The 20,359-nt window shown below is 45.7% G+C and overlaps 1 protein-coding gene across 9 annotated transcripts in view; it reads right to left on the reverse strand.

Moving 5' to 3' along the window:
• The window catches only part of Syne2 (spectrin repeat containing nuclear envelope protein 2), a 297,565-nt gene that overhangs the window by 122,253 nt on the left and 154,953 nt on the right, over positions 1-20,359 (reverse strand). For all 9 annotated transcript variants that reach the window (XM_075947894.1, XM_075947893.1, XM_075947890.1 and 6 more), the window contains 8 exons: positions 19,980-20,245; positions 16,301-18,404; positions 14,468-14,790; positions 12,015-12,159; positions 10,676-10,894; positions 4,587-4,852; positions 2,411-2,579; positions 330-485 (listed from right to left, as the gene is read on the reverse strand). In XM_075947894.1, the coding sequence (XP_075804009.1) occupies positions 330-485; positions 2,411-2,579; positions 4,587-4,852; positions 10,676-10,894; positions 12,015-12,159; positions 14,468-14,790; positions 16,301-18,404; positions 19,980-20,245 (3,648 nt within the window). The remainder of the gene's footprint in view (positions 1-329; positions 486-2,410; positions 2,580-4,586; positions 4,853-10,675; positions 10,895-12,014; positions 12,160-14,467; positions 14,791-16,300; positions 18,405-19,979; positions 20,246-20,359) is intronic.

Here is a 20,359-nt window from a genome sequence, read left to right on the forward strand (position 1 = left end):
ATACATTTTAAAGAAAAACCTTACAGATGTCCCCATTTAAAAAAATTTTTAGAATAAATAATATTTTTAAACCATGATAATAATAATCATCCAAGTAAAAGATAACATGAATTATTAAAATGTAAGCATCTAAGACAACTGGTGAAAATAAAAGATAATCTGAAATCCTGCTATCTATGCAGTTACTTCAAGCACCTTTATCTCAAAACATGCGCTCCGTGAAACCAGTCGGAGCCGCAACTAGCCAAGTGACGGTGACATCAGAGGGTATTCCTATTTCCGCCCGTGCCACCCCACCATCAAGGGCACCACGCAGACACCATCATCACCTTCTCATCCGCATCCTCCAGCGCCTTCCTGCAGTCCTCCACCTGGGAGTCCATCTCCGCGGGGACTATGCTGTACATTTCGGAATACTTGATGCGCAGTTTTTCCATGATGTTCTCGAAAGTCAGCTTGCCTTTCTCGAGAACGCTTCGCAGCTCCTGAAACCATCAACAGAGACTCAATACTTACAGAACCTGGGAAAAAAGTCTAGCCCTAAGGGGGAAAAAAAAAGCAAACAGGCTTTCCATGGTCCTCTCAACTTAAATAAGCCAACTTTACATGACAAAACCTCCCAATTGATACAAGCAGATTAAGCCCCAGGGGTTAGTCAGATGATGCTTTCTAATTTGTGAGAATTGAACTTGATCGCTCTTCGGAGTGTCAGACTATTGTGGCAGAAAAGCATTAGGGCAGCCCCAGCCTCTCCAGCACCTCTAGGACCGACTGCCCCTCAGCTGTGGCCAGTTGGCTAAAAAGCAACAAGCAGCCAGACGTTTCAAAGAAGGTTTTTCCGTGTTGTTATTAACTTGTTGCTATTTCTGCTTCTTCCTTCAGTAGCATCATAATGAGTCAAGGCCACCGAGAGCCCCGCACTTAAAGCCAAAGTGTCTGTTTCATGTAATTAGACAGCCAGACAGAGCCCCGGGCCTTTCAAAAGGAGGGTTCTAGTTCCTGGTAAAGAATTTAGGTTTCAGGAGATAAAAGCGTGGTGAACAAATGGTCCATTGCTTGCGGCCTAGAAACAGAATCTGACCGGTGTTCTCCCACCGTAATTACAAAGGAGAAACTCATCTGTTTGGGAAAGTTTCCCAAAGATCGAATGGAAAACTACTTCTTGACTTCCCAGGGCTTTTGTGTCCTTTAGTGACTGGTGAACAGCACTCTTGAGTCCCGGCCCCGCGGAACAGTTCCCACTCTAAACCTGTGATGTTAAACCCTGCTCAGGGGTCGCCATCCTCGGCTGATTGACAGGCCTGGAGAGGGAAGAATGACGTCACTGGTGGGGTGGGGCTGCATTCTGTTCTTTCCGCCCAGGCCTTAGGGATGGTCGGTCTCAGTTCACAGCTACTCACAGAGACAAGGTGGTGACCTCGCTGCAAAGCAAACTTTTGAAAGCGGACAGTAGGTTTCCCTTTTCAACGCTGATAACCAAGGGCTCTGAGACTTTTGCCTAAAGTCACCAAAGTCAGGGCTGGAGAGACTGGTAGGTGGTTAAGAGCACTGGCTGTTCTCAGGGAGGAGGACCCAGATTCAGTTCCCGGAGTCACAGCCAAATGGAACTCTGGTTCCAGGAGACCCAACAGTCTCTTCGGGCCTCCTCAGGCGAGCACACACATACACACATAGAAAATAAAGTGAGGGGCTGAGAGATGGTTTAATGGTTAAGAGCACTTGCTCCTCTTGCAGAGGACCCAGGTTTGGTTCCTAACGTCCACGTGGTAGGTTACAACCATCTAATACTACAATTCCAGGGATATCCAACGCCCCCTTCTAGCAGTCACAGGCACCAGGCACACATGATGTGTATATATTTTACACACACACACGTAGGCCAACCACTCATACATATAAAATATTAAAATAAGCAAATCTTTAAAATTTGTTTGTTTGTTTGTTTGTTTGTTTTTTCGAGACAGGGTTTCTCCGTAGCTTTTAAAAAGTTCCCCAAGTCGTTTTTGGACTAAGAATAGGAGGAGAGGTCAGTCTGAAGAACTGAGTTCTCGAAGTGACCCTCAGGGCAGACCCAGCGCCTCTCAGAGCTGAGGTAGCAAGTCCAAACAAAGACTCATCTAGCATATTCCTGATATGTGGGCGAGGTCTCTGATCAGCATATACTTAAAACATGGTTCCAAACAGGGCTACATACTTCTGAGTGACCCGTCTCCCAGCCTGGCTCCTTTTTCCAACCATGCTCGCCCTCCTGCCCTGACTCTGCAGTGTGCCACAGGCCCTGTGCGCCTCCCTCCCTGACTCCCTGGATTACTGTCCAACTCTAGCTGATGGGTTACAGCTCTGCCCCAGGACGTGAACAGAAGACTGTGGCCCAGTCCCAGCCACTTCCACTAATTCTTCCCTCACTCACCTCCAACTCTCCTGCCCTTTCTGGATGGTCTTCCAGCGCCAGGTTTTGGAGAGAAGTTACGATCTGTTCAAATGAACGCTTCACATCACTTATTTCCTTCATGAAAGAATGCCGCGCCTGGATTTCGGTCTGGATCGAGTCCTTATTCTTTTGAGTTGCCTGAAGAAGCCTGGAATGAAGCATCAGAACAGAGCTCTCTAAGGAATCCATCAAAGGTCAGTCTCCTTCGGAGGAGAGAAGTACCGGTTTCTGACTGGTTAATATACCAATTGTCACACATACATACATCAAATACAGGCAATCAACAGCCTTCCCAAAACCTTCATCCCCAAGTGTCCTCTCTACACATTCCAGCTGCCATCCCTAGCTTCTCTGTCCCGCGTGGTTCCAGATCCCAAAGGAAGTGACGTGTATCATCAGCCGTGGGTGGGCTCTTTAGAACAGACAACCACCACCAGCCCATTTCTCAAAGACGCTGTGTTTGTGTGTGTGCGTGGGGGGGTAATGGTGTGGGGGGGGTCTTTCCCGAGAACTATCTGGTATCTATCACTTGGTAACACGATAGAAATCTATACTTGGCCTCTGCCCTCCAGGTCTGAGATGGGGGCTCTTGTTTTCCTTACAGAGAGGAACACAATGAAATCACTTCAGTATGTAGCCCTGGCTAGCCTTGAACTTGCAGTGATCCTGCTGTCTCTATCCCATAAATGCTCGGGTTATAAGTGTGTGCCACCACACATTGACTGAAAATCTGTTCTGACATTTCTCCCTAGGCCTCATTTCTAAGACAGAGAGCCCTAGCACTAAACGCATCTCTTGGTGGACTCCTGGATAGCCTCATGGCGGGAGAGCTAACTAAGTGATTGGAGAGCTGGGACCGTCTGCACTGCCCTGTCCAACCACCACCCTCCCAACCCATAGACAAAGGAGAGGGTCTGAAGGCTGAGGTGACTTGGTCAGAGGGATAACCACCATGAGGAAAGCAACCTCAGAAGCATGGACATGATAGGGTCAGAGCGCCTGGATCCCTGAACAAGAGAAGTGACCACAGGTCAGGGGGTGTAGAGGGCAGGGAAGCTGTCACATTCTCGTACCCCTGGACCATTCTTCTTCATCTGTATCCTTTGTTATATCTTCTATTAATAAATCAGCAGGCCTAAGTGGCTCCCTGAGTCCTGCTGGATACTAGAAAGGGTTTTGGAGGAAGTCCCAACAACCACGCAGTCAGAAGCACGGGCGACATCCCACAACGGTGGCCTCTGAAGCAGGGACAACATTGTAAAACTGAGTGCTCAAAGTGTGGAATCTGGACAGGTGGATCATGTCGGACCTGAACTACCGCAACTTGAGGGGACGTCAGCTGAGAAATGGTTAGTGGGTGTGGGGAAGGAAACCTCTGAGCATCAGGTGGAGGTGCTGAGTGACTAAGACGGAGAGGGAAACTTCTGCTCTCCTCCTGAATGAGCACAGCCGCTGCCGGGGCTCTTACAACAAACACAACCGGACTACACAGAAGTTAAAAGATCTGGAAAGGGGTTTGCTTAAACATAGTATGGCAGATCACCATCACAGACTATTCTGCAGGCATATATTTAAATTGACAGTCCGTGGCAGAGGAGACAAAAACAATCGGCTGATAAACAATTTGGCAGAACACACAACAGTGTAAGTACTATAATTTCAGTAATCACAGTGAGAAACAAGAAAGGGTGATTGGCTGTGTTTCGCTGCGTGGTGAGAGTCAAACAGACACACTGGGCTTTTTAATTTCCCAGTCTTGAAACGTCCCACGTCAATAGGTAATACTAAAAGTTTGCCAGCTATTCATACCTGGTAATACCAGAATGGAAAATGAGTGGGTTTCCATAGAACCATGCATCTCTTCTGTCCCGTCTGGACCATCAGTGCTGACTCTGCTGTAGCCTTTGTTATCATCTGCCTTTATCTCTTTTTCGGTTTTTGAGACAGGGTTTCTCTATGTAACAGTCCTGGCTGTCCTGGAACTCACTCTATAGACCAGGCTGGCCTCAAACTCACAGAGATCCGCCTGCTTCTGCCTCCCGAGTGCTGGGACTAAAGGCACATGCCACCACTGCCTGGTTCATTTTTTATAGTCTCTAACTCTGAACAGAAGCCCTCAAGGCCATTTCCTTCAGAACCTCTTTGGAAGTCTTACCTGTTGCACCGTTCCTGCATAGACCTAATCTCCTGAAGTGCCGGGATGGTTTCCACAGTCTCGGTACCTTCTGGAATGTTCTGGATACTTGTTATGCGCTGAAGAAGCAGGGTCAGCAGCTGCTGCTGCTTTTCCACGCTCCCCTCATGCTGGCACAGAGAGTCCAAGAGCTGACGGAGTTCCTCTGTGGGAGCTATGTCCTTTGTTCTGGAAACCTCTGGAAGGTCCTCCTGAAGACTCTCTAAAATTATTGCTTCTCGTTCAATCTAGTTAAACAAATGGCAATGGGGGAGAAAAGCACGAAGATGCTGAGATGTGAACTCTACCTTGGCAAGCGCGTTTTTTTATAATCCTCTCTTTAAAGCATTCGTAATGCCACATCCTGGGTCAAAGTCATTATTTGTTACGACATGGCTGGGAGCATTAGCCCTCTACGATCAAGAACCCTGTAGCTGCCAGAAACTGCCCATGTACAAGTGTGATTCAGAAGAGGAAATGCTACTGTGAACGGCCCGGGGAGATGCTACCGGATAAAGTGAGTTCTTTCCCCACTGAGGCCTCTGGTGGTGTGGGCAGTGTTAACATCCGAGGTCTACTTAAGAAGCAGCTTCCAGTGTAAGAGGCCGGGCTGCTGTCGGATGTGGAAACTTTTCTAGGAGTCTCTTTTCTTTCACTTTGAATGCCTGCATCATGCTGTAAAACTAAGCCTGGCGGTTTGTTACGAACCTGACGCTTTCCAAAGGGAGACAGAGCCACTTTGATCACTGAGCTGGCTGGGCTTATCAAGCACTGGCATGTACAAAACTCAGAAATACATAACTTATTACAACACCTACCTAGAAACTAGGAATTCTGCTGGCCCTGGACATGGGAAACAGCCTCAACGGCTCCTGGGTCAGAAAGTTCGCTGCACTTCCATCCCTACCCCCAAGCCCTGTGTCCATCCCCTTTAGCTACAAGACTCATTTATAGCACTCTGCCCTCCTACTCAATGTTCCAACAGTGGCCTGCCTTGCCACTACAAGCTACCACATCAGACAGCTGCACCTGCGGTGTCATGCTAATCAGAGAAGTGAGCAAGGCCCTGGATGTACCAGAGGGTGAGAAAATAAACCTAAGAAAATGCAAGAGTCCCAGCATCAATTACTAAAAGCTTCCAGGGTCCTCAAAGTCGAAGGCATGCTTCTTCACTAATCTGAAGGTCAAGTTGGTCAATTTTTCAATTGCTAGCAAAGAGAGATACCATGGGATGGGGCTTCTTGGATCACGGAAATAATACATGTTATATTTATGATTCTTGTTCAAATCCATTACCAGCAATGCTTCTAATGCTTGCTGGGAAGAAAAGCCAAAGCGTCAGGAACATGCTGTGGCATCTGCTGTCCTGTCACTTGGGTCCTATGATCTACTGGGATGCCCAGTTGCTATAATATACCAGGTACAGAGGGAGACTGTTCCCTCCCTAAGAAACTCGGCTATGGAGTATGTGCCTCCCCATTTTAACCTGGTTCCCAGGTAGCAGCTACCCTGAACTAGATATTAGGACAGACCATTTCACACCTTCCTGCTTAAAACCAGCATGCCGACAAAGGAATTGCAGTATGGACAGGACACTAATGAGAGATCTAAGGTTTCTAAAATGATTGGGGTTCAAAGAACCTTGCCTGTAGCCCAGTTCCGTAACCCAGAACTTATCAGGGCTTCATTTGGTGCAGCCATGCCCAAGAGCAGTGGCTACAAACGAACAAACGCAATGACCACGACCCCAGAGAGTATAAAATAAACAAAAAGGCCAGTAGCTTGGGCCTCTTCTGTTTCAGCTCTCCTTCCTGTGGACTGGTGCCCCCTTTTCCAAATAAACCACCTGTTGGCAAGTGCAGTCTCAGCTGCAAGACTGCTGTGGGGCTAGTGATTGACAAGGAGAGCCGAGAGAGAACGGTTCAGGCCAGGAGTCAGGCAAATGCTCAGTGTATGAAGGGGTAGCTGTCCTCCATCCACCCAGACAATCCTGCTCGGGCATAAAGGAACACAAAGGGCATGAGGGAATTTTCAGCGATGACGGGAATGTCCTACATTTTTGTAGTCACATGACTACACACATTACTCGAAACTCAAAATTATTAAAGAAAGCCCCTTAAGCCGAGAAAACAGCATAAAGGTTATGTGCTGGTCCTTTCCCTTGGAAAAGTCTGTATCCCTTAGTGACTTTTCTTGGACATAACATCCTAATAAAGCCCTTTATAAATTGATGATTCATCATAAAGGTGAGCAGGATGAAAAACTATAGTTTTAACACACACACACACATAAAAGCGCGCGCACACACACACACACACACACACACACACACACACACACACACACGAGTAAAGGACGATGAAAATCTCGGGACCTGAAGAAGTGGGTACAAAGGAGGAAATAGCTTTGGGATTCAACAGTACGAGAGGCAGCAGCCAGCATTTTCTTCCCAGTTGTCTCTGAAGAAACGGCTTTGCCCCAGCACTTCATGACCACCAAAACATTGTGCCATTATTCAAGGTCAGTTGTTCTAGCTTCCTTTCCGTGGCTGTGCTGAGAACACTCTGACCAAAAGCAGCCTGGGGAAGGTTACACTTTCGGACCACAGTCCGTCACTGAGGGAAGTCAGGGCAGGATCCCAACCTGCATCTCGCTCACTCTCTGGCTCATGCCCAGGTTCCTGCTCAGCTGGCTTTCTGATACAGCCAGGCCCACAGCAGGCGGGGCTAGGCCCTCCCATGTCAATTATCAGTCAAGACAACCCCTTACAGACATCATCAAAGGCCACTCTGATCAGGAAATGCATCCACTGAGGTTGTAGACTTGACAGCTGAAGCTAACTAGGGTATCAATAATGATATTAAGTACAGTCTGTCTAAAAAAATAAGATGTTATGTTGAAAGGGGAAAAAGTTAAATCAAAAGGCAAACGGACTTTTACTTTGGAAATTTATAAAATGAATGTTTCAGGTTTTTTTTTTAAATTTGACTACTCAAAATGGTTAGTTCATAAAGATAGTTCTATAACAATCGTTTAAAATCAGAAATTGTTACATATTGGATAATTAATATGGCTGTCAACTTGACAAGATCTAGGATCATCAGAGAGACAAGGTTCTGGGCATGCGTGGGAGGGATTAGCTCGATTACATTAGTTAATTGAGATGGGAGGTCCCACCTCACGGAGTAGCACCATTCACTGGGTAAGGCCTGGCCTGAAGAAAGAGGAGAAATCCAGTTAAGCACCAGGCATTCATCACTGCCCTCTTCCTGACAACAGATATGACGTCACTTCCTCCAGCTCCTGCCACCAGGGGCTATGGTAGGCTGTCCTCTTGCACCCTGAGCCAAGATCAACCTTTCCTCCCTTAAATAGTTTTTATCAGAGCATTTTTATCACAGAGACACACAGATAAAGACACCAACGGTGCTAGCGGAATCTTGCGTGTATAGGTCTTATGTGGATGTGGGAACTGCATCATTGCCAGTGGATGAATAAGAGCTGCCTTAGGATCAGGCAACAGGCAGGGGGTGTGGTTCTATGGATCACACAATGGGGGAGGGGGTACTTCCATGGATCACACAACAGGCTGGGGGTGTGCTTCCATGGTAGAGTGCTTGGTTTTATCTCCAGCAACAGACACATCCACGTTCACACCAACACAATCACATCACCTAGTAGCTCAGTGATCAGACGTGTAAGCTGGAATCTTCTCTTAGCACTTGTGAACTTGGGCAAGTTACTCCACATTGCTGACTCTTGCTGACCTCAAGTACTGTTGGTAAAACTCCTCCTCTGGAGAGGGGGAATGTGAACATCTACCCCTCCACCTAAGGTTCTAAGTCAAACCCCTTCCTCCTAAAGTCCTAACAACAAACCCAAGTACAATTTCACAGAAGTCTGCCCTGGGGACCCAATAAATTTATTGGGCTTACTTACAGAGCATGCGTGAAGGGTGACTGACAGGAGGAGCCTGGCTGACCCCAAAACAGCCCATCCTCGAAAGTCTTCACCCTGCCTGGAGGGTGGCTTCAGGACCTCCTTCAGCCTATACACTCTAGCTCCTCCCCTAGGTCCCAAGGGCACAGCCATTGGGGCAGAAAAACACAGAAATGGCTAAGAGGAGTGGCTAGATGCTCTGGTGTGGGTTCAGTGGCCCTCCCACCTACTCCTTCCAGGCAGGAATGTCAACAGTCCACACCTTTTTCTTCTAAGGAGGGAATTTCAACACTGCAGCAGGCACAATGGCGGTGGGTGCCAGCAAAGAGGCACAGCTGCCTGCAGGAGGATGGGTCGGCCATCTGGCTGAGGATCGCTCATCACGTGGCTGAAAACACCCTACTTAGAAATAAGCCAGGCACTGTATAAGCGCTCACTTCTGTTACTACATGTGTGTATATGTGCTGGCCTTTGAAGAGGACAATTTGCTGGGCTGGGAATGGAGCACGGTTGGTAGCATGCCTGCCCCAAGCACAGAGCCCTGGCCCTGGCACAGCAGAAATCAGGGGTGGTGACACACATCTGTAACCCCAGCACTTGAGAGGAAGGGACAGAAAGGCTACAACATCAAAGTCCTCCTCGGCTACACAACAAGCCGGTGATGAGCCCGGGCTACAGGAGACTTTATCTGAAAAGAAGTGAAATTTTATAAGCTTCTGGTCTATCTAATTGCTTGCTTGAGTAATTAGAATTAAACGAGTAAGATTTAAATTAGCAAGCTGTGACTTCAAATGGATATAAAACAGTGCCGCGATAAAACAGGGAACGCTTACACTCAGCCTAGGTTTGGATCTGAATAAACACTCTCCCTCAACAGGGATTTAATGAGTGCCCACCAGGTACAAAGTATAGTGTCCCCTGGGCTGCCAGGTTATAATGGTAGCGAAGACCCCAACTCCAGCCCCAGTCCACAGGACTTTGCCACAGCCTGCAGTTGAGGATCTTAGGCCACTACTTAAAAAAAAAAAACAGTTTCCCTATCTATCAAATGGTAATGATAGTTAATTCCTAAGGCCAATGCAAGGATCTCAGAAGCACGCGTCTGGACTGGTTTCTCAGTGGAGCATAGAGGCTCAGTGACTGGCATCATTGTGGACAGGCTAGCAGCCCAAACAGAAGCGTAACTGATGGAGTTTCTTGGAGTCTGAGTGTCCAAGAGACTGCTCGCCGATTAAGCCCTACCAGCACCACTGAAATGACACCAGTTTCAAGTCTATGAAGTTCTTAGTTCGTTAATAGGATAGTGTTGAGTGCAGGCGACCTCCCACCAATTAAGTAGGGACTCGGTACATTTCCACCTCCGGAAAACTCACCAGGAATTTTGAAAGGAAGAAAAGAGAGATCTCAACTCATATTCTGATTTGCACTTCATTTATCGTTATTGCTCGATGGGAAGATTAGCAAATACTATGATCTCGTGCGAGCTTTTTCATTTTCTTATTATGTACAACACCTAAGTCCTAAACCATGACTAAGCTATCCTCTGTGTCTGACAAATGCCAGAGAGGTCTTCTTTGAGGCGGTTTTCAGAAATTACCGTATTTCATAGTTTTAGGCCCACACGCAACAATCATAACTAATTTCCACAGTTAACAATTGGAGTTGGTTTCTAATTTAATCAGTTATCATGCACGTTACCCAGTTCTAACCTCTCGTGTAATGAATGCTAAGACAGTTATTTTTAAGGATTAACTCAGCCTCGCAGCACAGATGTTTCAGCTTCACTCAGGAAGTAGTCACCTTTTTAATAATCATCTGAGGAGCTAGCTCGGAGGGTGATGGCGCTTGCTGCGCGATCCTGGAGGAGACCTGAGTGTGATTCCTAGAGCCACATAAAAGTGGAAGAGGAATGTGGACTCCAGGGAGAGTTAGAGGCTACCTAAAGCAGCATCGCTATTGTGAAAGAAGCTGAAGAATCTCTCAGAGGCATTTGCCAAGCCTAACTTGTACAGACATTCACAAAAAAAAATGTTTATTCAACGTACAAATAAGAGAACACAGACGCGAGGAAGAGGCACTAGCTGGCCCCGTGGGGAGCTGCAGGGTTTGAGTGTGGACGATAAAGGCCTCACCTCCTCGCTGATGAACTTCCACTCTCTCTTCAGGTCTCCACTCCACTGCTGCCACACCCTGGCGGCTTCCAGCAAACTCAGCCACTTCTCCCACAGAGCAGAGGCCACTCGGAGCACACACGCGCCATCGCTTTCTGTGCACCTGCATCTCAGGTGTCTGAGGACCTGGCGGAGGCTCACTAAGTCTCCTCGGATTGACAGGAGACTTGCTGTGAGGGCCTTAAAGAGAAGGTGACAGGACAGACACCGAAATATTACTCTAAACTTGGCACAGTTAAGATTTTTTTTTTAAGTGGCATTTTTCATGTGGTGGTCTTGGTTGGTCTCGAACTCAGAGAGCCTCTATCCCCTTGCCTCCCGAGCACTGGGATTAAAGATGCACGCCACCACCACCTGGCCCATTTAGAAGTTCTTGATTTATTTGTCCGATTTCTTTTTGGTAGATGAACAACTCATCTAAATCGTAATGAGTAGCCAGCAGTGATGGCTCATGCCTTTAATCCCAGCACTCAGCAGGCAAAGGCAGTGTGACTACAAGTTCAAGACCAGTCTAGGCTATGCAGCAACTTTGTCTCAAATATAAACAAATATGTAAATAAACCCAAAGTATAACAGCAAAGCACCACAGATTCTAATAGATGAGAACAAACAAAACTCAAAATTGTAGGCTGGGCGGTGGTGGCACGCGCCTTTAATCCCAGCACTCGGGAGGCAGAGGCAGGCGGATCTCTGTGAGTTCGAGGCCAGCTTGGTCTACAAGAGCTAGTTCCAGGGCAGGAACCAAAGCTTTGGAGAAACCCTGTCTCGAAAATTCAAAAAAACAAAACAAAAACAAACAAACAAACAAACAAAAAAAAAACCCTCAAAATTGTTTCACAAGCTGGGGATGTTTCCAAGTCAGAGAGTGCTTGCTTGCTATGATTACAAACGTAAACAGAACCAAAGGAAAACCAGGCATGGAGGTGCATACCAGTGACCCCGACACTTAGGGTAGGTGAGGAGTAGAAGTGGGACTTGGGATACAGGCGACTCTGTCTCAAATAAAAATATAGAAAATGTCGAGATTTGACAGACGCAGGGACTGTTCTGTCATGGCAACATATCTCAAAAAGTCACGAAAGGGAGGAGTCAGAAAGGCGGGCTACGGGCCGGATGCTATGGGGGAGGGAAGGACTACACTGTAGATCTAATCAACTGGAGGGGTCAGCGTCATCCCCTCATCTCCCACTGGGACTCTTCTTGTGGGGGTTTGAAGATTTCTGTGGCTCAGAGCAGAGCCGTGCTCTCTGCTGCCCCCACCTGGTTATTCCCCGGGTCTTTATGCAGACTGCAGACTCACCTTGCTCTGATCCAGGCCCGCTAAAGCTTCTTTGTAGGACCTGGGCAACAGGGACATGGACTGTCTGAGATCTGTCTCCATTTTCCTGAGCCGAGAGCAAATTTCCTCTTTCATTTTTCTATAGCATTTGTAATTCTCTAGGCACCTGAAGAGGCAGTTAGAAAAAAATATTCAATTTTATTTCTCATTGATCCACCCCCAACACATAAAGAAGGGGGTGCTTTTTTGCTATTCAAGCCACCTACAGACGGCTTTAAATAGGCGGATACAGTTGCTCTCAAAACACCAAATTAGACAGAGGGAGAAAGATAGATGATAGCTAGAGAAAGAGAAAGAGAAGGGGGGGGAGACAGATTGAGAGATTGAGTTATGCACTACTAATGAGCCATAAGTAGGTTGAATTCTGGGAGAAAGGTACATAATACTAAAAACGTCAAAAACCAAATAATAAAATTTAAAAAAATTGTCTACATTTGGATTCATTTTGTTCATTCTGCTTGTTTTAGGGAGTTAATCTCAACTATAAAGAATTTCCCAGAATCAGGATAAAATCATTTACATAGTAAAAGCCTTTTACAGATAAGAGCATTGATTAAAACAGGAAAAAAAAACCATTTATCTAACAAAAAGCAAGGTTAGGTAACAAGTCATCACAAAATTTATATATGGATTGTGATTACTATTATAAAATATTTGTTACGAGGAAGAAAATAAACTGATGTTATAGTAAAAAGAAAAAAATGGGACAATTTATATTTATGATTTATTTTTTAAAAACACCATTCAGTCACATACACTAAGTAGGTACTGCCTAAATTATCCACTGAGAATAATTTAAAATTCTGTTTTCGGGAGCTGGAGTGTAGTTCAGCAGTAGGGCACATGCCGGGCACAGACATGAAAAAATAAAAAATTCTGCAAAGAAAATAACTCTCATAACTGAAATCCTAGCACTCATACTCAGGAAATGGACTGCCTTAAGTTTGAAGCAAAAGGCTAGTTTCAAAACAATGGCAAAACCAAACCTGTGTGTGTGTGTGTGTGTGTGTGTATGTATGTGTGTTTGTGTGTGTGTGTGTATGTGTGTTTGTGTGTGTGTGTGTGTATGTGTGTTTTTGTGTGTGTGTGTGTGCATGTGTGTGTGTGTGTGTATGTGTGTTTTTGTGTGTGTGTGTGTGTGTGTGTGTGTGCATGCATGCGTGCACTCATGCAGGTATGAGTATATAGCATGGGCATGAGAAGGTCGGACATTAGTGTGAGGTGGCTTCTTTGCTCTCTTATCTTTTGAAATGGTCTCTCTCTGAACCTGATGCTTGTGGATTTGGCCATATTGTCAATGAGCTCCCAGGATCCTGGATTAGTTAACCCGGTCTTTACATCAGTATTGCTAATGCAAACTCTGACCTTATGCTTTCATGATAGGCACTTTACTGACTGAAGCACCTCACCGCCGGCCTCCCACTCTGCTTGTATGCATGCACACACATGTGGACAGAGGAAAGTGCTCTCTGAGCATGTGTGAAAGCCAAGGAGGCCATCTAGTGGCCCGTTCTATCATCTTATCTCTTGAAACAGGGTCACTCACTGAACCTGGAGCTTGGCTGGCTGCCAGGAAGGCCCATCAATCCTCTGGCTTTGTCCTCCTCTCCCCCTGCAGAACTAGGGTACATGAGAGGCCATGCCCAATGTTTTGCATGGGTTCTGGAGATTTGAATTCAGGTCCTCATGTTTGCAAAGCAAACAATCTTACACTTTAAGCCATCTTCCACCCCTCTCTGACCATCTAATGTCAAGTGTTAGCAAGGAGGTGGAACAACTGGAATATCTGTATGTACCTGTTTTATTGGAAATTAGGGGGCCATTTAGTGCTAGGAATTGTGTCCCTTTGACCTGGACTGTCACACCCTTACATACCCAAGGGAGGCTCCTGCACCTTCAATATGTTCCTAGAAGCACTGTTGTTTAATGCAGGAAACTGCAAACCACTGAAATGTCAATTAACAGCTACGGACAAGAAGGTGACTAAACCTTATAGTCAAAGTGATGTGCTTGAAAAATGCGGAGTTACAGAATAAAAGAATGAAAATAAAAAGAACAGGACACAAACACAGCAAAAATACAATAAAAAGAAACAAATATAAAATTTAGGGCATTTATTATCTCCTAATAAAGAGAGGAGAATTCAAGTTAATGAGATTTATCTGGGACACTTGGGGTATAAAGATGCTCATTTTGCCTCTGCCCTTTACACTGGTTACACAGTTTATACATACCATTATATGTATCAGATACTAAACAAGAATTAAAACAGAATGAAACTTTTAACATGGTTTTCTTTGGTGGCTTTTTACACTTTCCTATACCCAAATTTCCTCTGATGTGCACATTAATTATAAAGATACAGAAAATGATGTTCTGATGCCTGAAAGTATCCCTTAAGACAGGCGACTTACCTTCTATCATCAGCTTCCTGGGCCTCCAGCCCCTCCTTCAGGGCGGAGTTCTTAGACACTAAGTCTTGTAAAGTACCCAGCAGTTGCTCTTTGGCCTCAGGGCTAGAGATCGTCCCCAAGGTCTCGGTGAGGTTCCGGATTTCTGCTACTGTGGACTGCAATTCCTCTTGCTTACAGCGGGCAGGCTCCAGAGATTCTTTGGGATGGTGAAGGTCCGGTCTGTAGCACAGAAGCGTGGTTTCCAGGGACGCGATGATCCCCGCTGCCCTGGTGACCAGCTCCTCGTACTGGGTTGCATTTTCATAGGCATCATCCAGGATATTCTGGAGAATTGGAGATTAAACACAGTCAGGCCGTTTTCTAACTTGGGAGACTTTTGCTACTCTCAAAGGTGGTGCATTCTTACGCCTGTTCTTACAGGGGGCAGTCTAACATTAATATTTAAAAATGAGTAACTCAAAATAAAAAAAGCCACATTTTCTAAAAAAAATCTAATTTAAACTTAACATCTCATTAATCTTGTCAGTTGATAAATAATTCTGACTCTGAGTTTCTTGCACCAGGCTATGAATTAAATACAGCATTGTATATAATATATATAGCCTTAGTATCTATGAACAAATGGAAACAGCCCCAAAGCCAGACTTCTTGCGTTTCAAATGAGCAGCATTATCTGCCACCAACTTCAGTCCAGGTACATCACTGAATGTCCCTACACCCCAGTCTTGTGAAAACAGCAAGTGAATTTAAAGATGTCTTCTTGTCCAGCTCTAATCAAATTACTCATGGGTGGGGCAAGTTATGCAGAGTGTTTCTCAAAACTATTAAAAGCAAAAGGAGTATTAGAATTACTCAGCATTTCTTACAAAACTGTTTAAATAGCACACGAGGATTTGCCACGTCACTTTACACCTCTGCGGAATTTACACCCCTAGCTAATGCTAAAAACGCGACTTTCCCCATTCTACAGACCGAAGATGATGAGCTAGACAAAAGCTTGCAGGGCACCAGCTCCCCACTGCCGCTACACTGGAGTCCTTCCTAACGTATTTCCCAATTACCAGAGGGAGACAGGGAGGCCGTTAGAGTTGTTCTGCAGCAAAACTCAGCGAGTGCCCCGACAGCTACTCAACCTTGCTGCTGCAGCAAGAAGGCAGCCACAGTCGTTACATAAATAACAGGCATGCATGGCCATGCCCTAATAAAAGTTTAGTTTCAAATCAAGCACTATGGGCAGGATTTGGCCAGTGGGCCTTAAATTTTAGGGTGCCTACTGTAGACGTAGACAAATCTCACTCTCAATTCTGATGCTGCCACTGCTCTAAGACCCCCAGAAAGAGGTCTGTGCTTCTGAGACCCAAATTTTTATTCTTTCTTATTTTATTTCTTTCAGTGCTGGGAACTGAACCCAGGAGCCTTGTGCAGGCTGGACAAGCATTCTGCCAATGAACTAAACCATTAAACAAGGCTAACAACAGCAGCCTCCACCCTCAACCCCCAGCACAATGTAAGTTCTAAATAAGCTTTAGTTACCATCTGGTGCCCTTCCTTCTATACTTCTACTCCCTATTGGGTTACTATCGCTACACAAAAATACTTGTTGTGAATTCGATGGGGCTTAGGAGGGAAACATAGATAGCAGCTTCATCATCTTCTCTCTGATTTATGAGGCACTGAGGTTTGATGCTGAAGAACGAGTCAACATCGCAGAGCGGCTCACGGCCTTAAGAAAGCAGCTGGTCTTTCGCAGAGAATTCTCCTGTAGGATAGCCTGTACTAACCAGGAGCAAAACAACTACCAGCCTCAAACGCCTCAGTTCAAAGACAACTTACCGTGCGCAAATCAATGTTTCTGCTCAGCTCCACGTACAGACCTTCAAGGTCCTGTAATTTTGCCTCCACGTCACTGGTTCCGGAGGTGTTTTCTTCTCTTTGTTCCTCAGCAACCCTCATGGCTCTGATACCACACACTTCAGCCTGAACTTGCTCACCAAATGCTTCCCAGGTCTCCTTCTCATTTTGAATATGTTGAGTCCCCAAATTTACACATAGAGGCTGCTGTAGCCGAGACTTTATTTGCTTGAAAACATGCAGGGAGTTTTCTAGTTTGTCCTGGAGGGCCTTTTCGTCCATTGCTTTTGGTTGCGATTCTGGCATCATGTTCTGGAGATCCTCTTGAAGCCTAGCATTGTCTTCTGCGTTTAGCTTTAGTTGCAGCATCTCGCTCTCTTTGAACGAGTCGTCAAAAGCCTCACTTTTGCTTAGTTTCTTCATCAACTCATCACGCAAGCATTTGGCTTTCTCAATTTTCTGAATCAAAATTTGTGCGTTGAGCAGCGTGTTTTCTGCTGACATATTAGGGGCTTTGGGCAGTGATTTGGCCCTTTTCTTAATCTGCAAATCCAAAGCCCTTATCTTACTTAGTAAGGCCTGGTACTTGTCGCGTGCTATTAAAAATACATCTAGCTGCTTAATTTTTTCTTCCAGTTCCTTTTCCTTTTCAAGCACTTGGGTCTGTAACTGCTCGAGCAGCGAGCCATCCCAGGCTAGACCTTCTGAGTCAAACACTTCTTCGGATGTCAGCACTTGTGAGATGTCGCCTCGAAGAGCAGCCAGCTGGTCTTTAAGATGGCAGAGCTGGGCTTTAGCATCCTGGTGTGGCTCTTGATGAAGCGGGAGAAGCTCGCCGAGCTGGAGGCTCTCAGCCTCTCTCTGAAGCACAGCCGCTTTTTCGCGGAACTCTTGCTGAGACCTGATCTTGCGTTCCATTTCGTTACATCTATTCTGGATGAGTCTTTGTGTTTGGCTAGTCCTCGTTTTGAGGTTTTTTAACTGATCATCCAGAAATAATCTCTCAAACACATCTGCATCCTTGTAGGCGTTTGTGAGTTCCTGAAGATGTGCTGAGATCACACTCTCCATGTCTCTCAGTTGCTGCTGGGACGCCTTCAAGACGGCCCCTTGACGCTCCAGCTCAGCCTCCGTGGAGGCTTTCTCCCGCGTGGGAACCATCAGGGTCTCACCTTGTTCAAGCGCCAGTTGAGCCTTTCCGATTACTGCAAACAATTTGCTTCTTTCTTCCAACTTCAATTCTAGTTGCTGTGACCGCTGAGTTGACTTTAAAAGCAGTGTTTGGTACTGATTCTGTAAATCCTCCAGCAGGGTATTTAAAGCATCGCTCTCACATGCTGCGAGGCCGGGAGTGAGGCCTCTGGCCTCTTCCACCAGCACGTCCACTGCCTGCTGCTTACCCAGAATGCCATCATGAATCAACTTGCACTTTCTGATCTGAGCAAGGATGTCATCGGGGAGGAGGGAGATGGGGGCAGTGAGCTCGGCCACCATGTTCTTGACCCATAAGAGGGTCTCTTTTACCCTGTTCTGTAGGTCCCACTTCTTAATCCGATTCTCTGCCTCTCGGTTTAATGGCTCCAGTGCCTCCAGTTCCTTATTTAAATTATTTAGTGTGCCTTCCAGAGTTTCCTTTTCCCTTTCTCCCCAAAGTCTCTTCATCTGAAGCTCCGCTTGCCGTTTTAAACCAGAAAATTCATATTTGATTGCCTGGATCTCAGCGGCCGGGACAACCATACCCAGGCTCTCCTCCTGTTGTTCTGGAGAATTCAGACTTAGCTGTAGGCGCTGTTGTTGCTCGTGTAGAGAAATCCCGATGTCCTCGGCCTTCTTTAGGAGGTAGGTGAGTTCACTGTGTTCTGTGGCTTGCTGAAAACATTTCCGGTGAGCCAGCTGCTCCACAAGCTCCCACCCATGTTCAAGTTGCTTCATTTGGCTCTCCACCAGCTTTTGATCCTCGGGGCTCAGAAGGCTGGATAAGTGGTCCCATTCCGTGCGAAGCTTACTCAGAGAGACTTTTTCTTTTTCTACGGATCCCAGGAACTTCTTGATTTCGCCCAGATAGGTTGTACTGTTTAGTGAGCCGCTAGAAAAAGAATAAAAATGAAGAAATAATGGGAAAGGAGTGAGGTGGAGAGAGAGCAAGGCATAGAAAATGCTCTGTAAATGGAACGGCCTTCACCTAAGCTTAGCCTAAGACAGAGCAATCACTGCGACATCCAAATTCCTTGTTACCACCCTTCCCTTCCACCAAGAATAGCCAATCATTTTAATTATTTTAAGGGATAATGTTAAAAAATAAAATCCATTTAGATATAAGCATAAAACCTTTATGATAAATGTTTTGCACGTTAAGATTATATATCTTAACTTATGTGTTATACCTATATGTCTACCATCTATTATTTTCAAGGCCAAAGGGAATATATATTTGTCATTATTATTGTATGATGGTGGGGAGATGACTCGTGTCACGGAATGCATGCAGAGGCCAGAGGACAACTTTGTGGAGTCATTTCTTTCCCCTTCCACCTTTAAGTAGGTTTAGAGAATTGAACTCAGATCACCAGGTTTGGCAGCAACTGCCTTTATGTTCTGAGCCATCTTGCTGATCCCCAGAATGTATACATTTATATTAAATAATTAAAATATATAACTTTCAATATGTGATAACATAAACCAATTATATTGATACTAGGCAACGACATATGTGTTTCTCCCTACCCCACAGGGCAGAATACATTATTTTTAAAGACTACTGAATTCCATAGAACTTACACATATACATGAGATATTTACACTATTAATAACTAATGTGTAAAACAGTACTTAGTAACACACACAAACAACACACAGAGCATGAATCCAATAAAGTTTTCTTAAATATCATCTGCCAAGCCGGGCGGTGGTGGCGCACGCCTTTAATCCCAGCACTCGGGAGGCAGAGGCAGGCGGATCTCTGTGAGTTCGAGACCAGCCTGGTCTACAGAGCTAGTTCCAGGACAGGCTCCAAAGCCACAGAGAAACCCTGTCTCGAAAAACCAAAAAAATAAAAAAAATAAAATAAAATAAATATCATCTGCCATGGTTTGAATGTCTATGCTCAGCCCAAACAAATTCTTATTTTATTGCTGTTGTTTGCTGGGGCTTGTTTGCTTTTTAAAAACATTTACTTGTAGGGTATGGGACACTTGTGTGGGCAACAGTTCTCTCCTTCCACCTAGGTCCTGAGTGTCAGACTCAGGTTCTCGGGCTTGGTGGCAAGTGCCTTTACCAACAGCCATCTTTCAGGAACCTTATTTGCTTTTCTGAAACAGGGCCCCAGATACAAATGTTTTACGTTGAAAGCTAAGTGACCACATATGGTATTAAGAGGTGGGCTCTTTGGGAGGTGAGGAACGTCCCTGAACTAGATGGAAGGTTCACCAGACGTGAGGTTTGCCAGCCTCTTAGACCTTAGACTTCCCAACTTCGAAAGAGTAATGATTGCTGCTCCTAAGCCACCGAGTCTGTGACATTGTTAGAGCAACCCAAGCAGACTAAACCAGTGTGCCCATGGGATCCGTTTCCGTGCACGATCTGAAAATCACGGCATCCTTCCACAGCACAAACTGGGCCTGCAACGGAGCGAAGAACCCCAGTCCCGGATTCTTACACTTACGCTTTGAGACTTTCTGCTTCTGCCAAGAAGGTGTTCAGTGAGGATTCAGCTGCAACTAGCTGGTCTTGAAAACCATTCAGGAGGCCGTACTGGCTTTCTCTAGTTTTCTTCAAAGTGAGAAGAGCCTGAAGTAGACTGTCCACGTGATACGCTGGAGATTTGGCAGTGGGCAGAACCAGAGCTCTTCCTTCTGTTTCGCTGAGATGTTGAGATTGATCCAGAAGGTCAACGGCTTCTTTTCTGGCTTCCAAGTGGGCATATAATTCCTATGGGAAGCCATACAAATCAGCACGTAGGCACACACTCATTCATTCTCCTTCCAGCCCTCCTTCACTCAGACAGCAAACCCTAGCCCACAGGGGAGTTATTTAACTTGCTCA

The sequence above is a fragment of the Microtus pennsylvanicus genome, chromosome 14 (assembly GCF_037038515.1).
Source record: "Microtus pennsylvanicus isolate mMicPen1 chromosome 14, mMicPen1.hap1, whole genome shotgun sequence".
NCBI classification, from domain to species: Eukaryota; Metazoa; Chordata; class Mammalia; order Rodentia; family Cricetidae; genus Microtus; species Microtus pennsylvanicus.